Here is a 6636-nt window from a genome sequence, read left to right on the forward strand (position 1 = left end):
TAATATAATATATAATATATAATATATATAATATATAATATATATTATAATATTTAATATATTTTTATTTTTTTATTTTAAAAAATTTAAAAATTTGTACATGAAATGTGATTTTTAATAAATTTGATTTAAAAATATTTTAAAATTTTAATATTATATTATCAATAATTTAATTATCATACCAAAAATATCAATTAAAATTTTTAATAATTTTATTATAATTATATATATATATATATCAAATATAATTATTAATATTATTAATAATTATTCAAATTTTAAATAATTTAAATTATCAGATAATCTAGATCATCACCATCTGTCGATCCATCAAACGCAACCTAAAATACGAGCCATAGAAAATGGTAATCCTTCCAGCAATTTGTACTTAAAAAATTAGAAAACATCGGGATGGGCGAGTAACGACAATATTGTCACTGCACCCCGGGCCAACCCAGCAAAGCATCCAGCCCTCCTTTCAACTAGGTTTCTCGTTTAAATGCTTTGTATACAAATGTCTATAGGACATCATATCCTCCGTTCACTTTTCGAAATCGGACGGCTGATCCACTGTTTCGCCTAATTATAATTATACGGTCGAATTTTGCCTCCTCCAGAATGTTCTGGATCATCATCATCATCATCATTATTATTTTTCCTCTCCAGTTTATGCTCGGCGTCAAGCAAAACTTCAACTGGAAACAGCGGAGAGGAAGAGATCAGTGATTGGTGATGGCGTCGGGCGATGAACTCACTGCGGGGGCGGAGAATGGCACCGCTCCGCCGGCCCCCTCCCTGAGGATCTACGCCGGCGCCGACGCCTTCGGATGCGCGATCAAGGACGCCCTGGTGGCCCACCTTCGCTCCGTCCCCGGCGTCGACGTCGCCGATCTCGGCACCGACAAGTACTACTCCATCGGCGAACGCATCGGCCGCCTCGTCAGCTCCGCCGCCGGCGACCAGCCCGAGACTCGCGGCCTCCTGGCCTGCGGCACCGGCGTGGGCGTTTCCATCTTCGCCAACAAGTTCCCCCGCGTATACGCGGCCACCTGCTCCTCCGTCGGCGACGCCGTGAACACCCGATCCATCAACGCCTGCAACGTTCTCTCCGTCTCCGGCATGTCCACCGCCCCCGCCGACGCCGTCAAGATCCTCGACGCCTGGCTCCGCACCCCCTTCAAGTCCCCCTGTCCGGCCTCCGGCGACGCCCCCTGGCCGGACGACATCCAGTCCTTCCTCGACCAGTCCACGGCCGAGATGGCCGCCGTCTCCGCCGATTCCTCCGCCGCCGTGGAAGGGTGCGCGATCTGCTGCCTGAGGAAGGGGATGGAGTTCGAGCCGGTGGGGATCATGCCTGGTGGGGAGATGAGGATCGTGAGGGAGAGCCCCACCTCGGCCTACGTCCGGTTCAAGGCCGGGAGCGTGGAGCCGGCCCACCACCACACCTTCGGCCACGACCTGGTGGTCATCAAGGGGAAGAAGAAGGTCTGGAACATCACCAAGAAAGAGAGCTACGCGCTCGAGGATGGGGATTTCTTGTTCACCCCCGCCGGGGACGTCCACCGGGTGAAGTACTTCGAGGACACCGAGTTCTTCATCAGGTGGGATGGGAAGTGGGACATCTTCCTCGATGAGGACCTGGCTGCTGCTGCTGATGCCATCAACAAAGACTTGGAGGCGGGCAACTGATGCCAAATCGCCAATGCTTGTTGGGTGTCTCGGCTGACTTCTTTAAATTTCTCATCCTATGTTTCTTCTGCTGCTGTTGCTTGTGATCTTTGTTGCTTGTTGGAATAAGTTATGTCAGAAAAATTAGTGCTTATGACGATGTCTGCAGTTGATGTTGGCTTGAGAGATGTATTGGGAGTACTGGTCATTGTCTAAAGATAGGCTTTTGAATATAATTAGTCTCTGGATGGTAAATGTACTGATAGATATGGTTGTGGCTTGGTAAATTTGCTGAAAGAGATCCTTTATTTAAGAGAGATCAGAGAAGATATTGAAGTGGTTTTATTCTTGTTGTAGTAGTAATGGTGGTAGTGGTAACAGAGGAAATGGACTTGGGATTGTGTTTGCTGCAAGTGTGATGTAGAGGCATGGAGAGATACTTGCAGCATCTAATTTATCAGGAAGGCTTTTTTGTTGGCAATGCAGGGGTCCGGTAGTTGGCCGATTCTGAACATTTGTAATGATGGATTTTTGGTGGCTATCACAGGACATGGTTATAGCCCTCATTTTGAAAAATTTCGATAGCGTAATGTCTCTGTCTTTAGACAGAACAACCCTTTGAACTCTCTCTATCTTTTGTTCCCTGGTGGCACGTCAAACTTTGCTGTCCAAATAGTAGCCTCTCTTTTCTAGATCCAGGAAATGGACCGTTTACAAGCTTGATAATTAAGATGCTGTTGCAGATTTAATTGTAGAGTTGAAATCCCAAGAATATAAAGTGTTCTAGGTTTCATGCTTGTTTTTTTGTCTAGGAATATGTTCATGCCTATTTGGACTCGAAGAAAGCTACAATTATCCCTTATTTGTAACTCTTTAACTCCAGCCTTGGTAGTGTTTGAACTCTAAAGTAATTACGGTTAAAACTTTCAGTATATGTTTCCCACCTTCAACTCTGTGTATCCATTCCAACTTCCTATGAAATGGAAGCCAACTATAATAGAGTTTCTATATTTTTTATGCTATTAACCTCCGCATGCCCTCTCAAACTTGAAGCGTTGTTTTCTGTCTCTTGAATGTATCGGTAGAAGACAAATTTTATGGATATACCTGTCATTAAATTTCTTGGTACCGTGGTGTACTTTAACTTCATGGTTTCCTAGCTAAGAAGGATCGAGTGTCAATGTGTTTACTTCTCTTTGTTTTACATTATTTTCTGACCGGTTGAATGGCTGACTTGTCCAGAGATATAAGAGTAGACTCTTTTTATAAAATTATAAAGGCAAAGATATTGCAAAGATATCCGTTAATTTCATTCTTTATATCCCTGATATTAATAATCACAACCTTTTAAGAGGCACATAAAATATTTATGTTTATAAATTTTAAATAAATTAAATAATGTTTGTCAAGTCTGAATGCTGATACAGAAACTGCCATATCTCCAACACAAATATGTGAAGCTTGTAGAAAGCTCTTTTGTCATCGATGATCACCATAATGTCATGGATGTTTTGCTGAAATGCTGTGAAGTAATTAGTAAAGTTCTCATCCCAATTGATGTAGTCAATTCAAATTAATGATTTTTCTCTTAGCTGATGGTTAGTGATGGACTATGTCATCAAAGACACTGTTAAAGAGCCTGCAATGTGGTCCAAGAGATTAGCCGCAGAAGCTGCCGAAGGTGGTAGCAAAGATAATACCATCACGGTCATTGTTGTTTTCCTTCGCTCGGTGTCTGCTGCCGAGAGATTTTACTAGATTCGGAGGATGTATTAATTTATTGTGTGATGGCACCTGCAGTTCATATCCGTGGTTTCGTGCCAAGAAACAGAGTTATGGCAAACTGTTCTCAGTTCTCACTCATTCCAAGCAATTACTTCTTGTTGTCAAATTCTGTTGAACAGCCACGAGCAGCAGCACTGTGACTACTTGTAACCAATTCTGAGCTACAATAACCTTTTTGAGGCGGCTGAGTTTGGATGCTGAATAGCTAATCAGGGATGGATGGATTTAACCATCTGAAACCATCTCCAAGCCAGCTAACCAGCAAATAAAGTTATTCCGAGTTTTAGATGGGAAAGGTGAGGCATGGTAAAAATAACGGAGAAAAAATAGCTTTTAAGGATTACATGGAAGAAAAATAGATTCAGATCCTGCAGGTCTGGCTTATTTGGATTTGAGTTATACCTTTTGTGTGAAAAAATGGTTGACTTTCTTTTGTGACATCCTCATTTGGATCATATTCTACACAACTCTCAAAGCACTTTAAACATTTTCATTCATCAATTTGCATAGATCTCATAATGATATTCGTACAATCTAAGTGGATTCGGACGTAGAAAGATGAACCATCCTTTCGTGTGCAAAAGATACAACCCCTATTTCGTTTATTTTATTTTGCCCTTTCTAATTAATAAAGTTATCCAGGTTTAAGCACATGTTTTATACTTTGACTGAATAATTTTATTCACTACGTTTTCTTGCTAGTGTTGGTCTTGTAAACTGATAATTTCCTCTTATTTATGATTTAACCAGAAACTAAACACAGTCGTAAATTCATTTTACCAACGTGAAAAAGATTTTAAAAATTAGTTGTCCGCATGCTTGCCGGACACGTGGATACCAACGGGTGATTCCACGTTGTAACCGTGCAGGCGTCTCATCACTAATGTAGACCCAGATGCGGACGACGGCATCTGTCTTTCTACATGGATTTACTTCCAATAAATCTTTTATACGCGATTCCGCATATTATGTGTTCGGCGGGCCTACAAATTGCTGTCGCACCGTCTACGGATCTATGCAAATTGGTTCTGTGCGGATTTACTTCTGCATAGAAATTTCGTATATGCGGCCGTACAAAAGTGTTTCTCCTAATATTATTTTATTATTAACGAGTAAATTATTTTTTTAATATAAATTTTTTTCTATATTAAAATTTAAAAAAATTAATAAAAAATATCTAATTAAATTTAAACTTAAAAGTAGCTATCTACTTAAGTTTCAAGTGAAAAATCCTCTCTATTTGAAATATAACTTAAAAATAACTATCCAAATTGGATGAAATGATCTAATTGTCGTTGTAGTTATAAAGCAATACTACACTATTATAAAGTAATACTATATTATTATAAAACAATACTCCACTATGATAAAAGCTGTTAGAAATCTCGTTTTCCACAAGAGTGGATTGCAATCTAATTAAACTAACAAACATATACAAATATAAAATTAATATCAAATCAATCTAATACAAATCTAAATCAATTTAAAGCTTACAGACCGAAGGTGTGTAGTGCACCGTCCTAAAGCGATTCTCGACCCTCATACGGGATCAAATTCGAGAACTCCACCCCAAGATACAATCAGAGACCTTCCCTGCAGGCACGACCGTAGAAAGGATGATAGAGCTTCTACCCAGCAACAGATGAAAAGATCAGAAGATGAAGAACAAAAATTGAGATCGAAAGAGAGGGAGGAGGCACTATTTTTTTTGCTACGAAGCTTCTCCGCCATAGGGCCATTTTATAGGCCCATGGACTAGCTAGTCCAACGATAATCTAGTAACCAATCAAGATAGATGGAAACAGCTTAACAAATCTCGATTAGGCAAAATAGATGGAAACATCTTAACAAATCTTGGTTAGGCAAAACAGCTTAACAAATCTCGCACTTATCGATTGGAACAAAATAACTAATATCAGTGGGCAAAATAGAACATTCGAAAATCCATCGAAAAATAGTTTAAAAAATAAAAAATCAAGGAGAGATAAAATGTAGGCCCTGCCCCGCTGTGGGTACGGTGCGATCGCGTGCGTGCAAGCTGAGCCAGGCCATGCCGTGCGTGCGTGTTTATAGGCCCAAAAAAAGAGACTTCAAAATACAGCCCTTTCTCTTTTTTTTTTCCAATATGGGACTAAATATCATAAATGCTAGAGGTTTGGTTGGAAAATAGATAGAGAAAATTTTGAAGTTCTCTCTAAAACCAACAATCCCCCTCAAAACTCAAAATTTTTAAAATTAATTAATAATATGAAATAATTTTTTGCTAAATATAATTATTATGCAATAGGTGAAGTATCTTTGATGATTTGACTTTACTTAGTGTTAATAGTATTAACCTAAAGGAAGCGGAGTGAATCAGATCTTGAACTACATTTATTTGACTCAGATTTTACTATTACATACACAATACAGAAGCTCATGTCATACGTTTGTACATTAATGGCCGTGTGCAGATATCTTGATTATTTCATGAGAGTTTCTAGAGATTGTCATATCTCTAGTCGCAGCCAAGTACGGATACTTTTATATCGATGAGTCCCTTCGAAGATTTATGTAGTGTTATATCTCAAAGAATACTTTGTGGATCTTATTCAGAGATAAATTCTTCCTAACCACTATATAGGAGCATTAATCACCATAGGGATGAGCTAAAATCTATGACTCCTATATCAAATAAATCCCATGTACTCTTTGATTAACCAATCAGCTTGTTATTACTACATTGAATCTTTTTCAAGGGATCTTCTATCATAGAGGTTGGATTCTCACTGCTGGAAGGTCTTTTATAGGCTAAGTCCTATCTCCCTCGATGACTTTAGGACTTTAGTCCTATTTAAATCTTTTATATGACAATCTGCTAGATTAAAGTTAGTTGCAACATGATTCAGAGAAACTAATTGAAGTTTCACTTTTTTTTTTATAGACTTTTGTCTTAGTTTAATATGTTTGTTTATTTTAGTATTCACAGTTTTCTTTCACAAAAATCTATTGCAGCTCTTGAATCACAATAAATTGATATCGAAGGAATAGGAGAAGATACTAAAAAAATTTCAGATAGAAGTTCTTTTAGCCATTCAGCTTCAGAACAAGTAGAATCAAGAACAACAAGTTCAGCTTCTATAGTACTTCTAGCTAAAATGATTTGTTTTGAAGATTGCCAAGAAGCAGCACTTCCTCCTAGAA

The 6636-nt window shown here is 38.8% G+C and overlaps 1 protein-coding gene across 1 annotated transcript; it reads left to right on the plus strand.

Annotated features, from left to right (window-relative positions):
- Positions 1 to 659: 659 nt before the first annotated feature.
- Positions 660 to 1981, plus strand: LOC105047020 (DNA damage-repair/toleration protein DRT102). The gene has a single exon (XM_010925793.4). It carries the CDS (start codon positions 733 to 735, stop codon positions 1687 to 1689), a length of 957 nt encoding a protein of 318 aa, XP_010924095.1. The 5' UTR covers positions 660 to 732; the 3' UTR covers positions 1690 to 1981.
- Positions 1982 to 6636: the final 4655 nt, after the last annotated feature.

Source organism: Elaeis guineensis, chromosome 6 (assembly GCF_000442705.2).
Source record: "Elaeis guineensis isolate ETL-2024a chromosome 6, EG11, whole genome shotgun sequence".
Classification (NCBI taxonomy): domain Eukaryota; kingdom Viridiplantae; phylum Streptophyta; class Magnoliopsida; order Arecales; family Arecaceae; genus Elaeis; species Elaeis guineensis.

What these genes read in the sequence shown, in the direction of transcription:
- LOC105047020 (XM_010925793.4), top strand. Translation starts at nt 733, where the DNA reads ATGGCGTCGGGCGATGAACTCACTGCGGGGGCGGAGAATGGCACCGCT.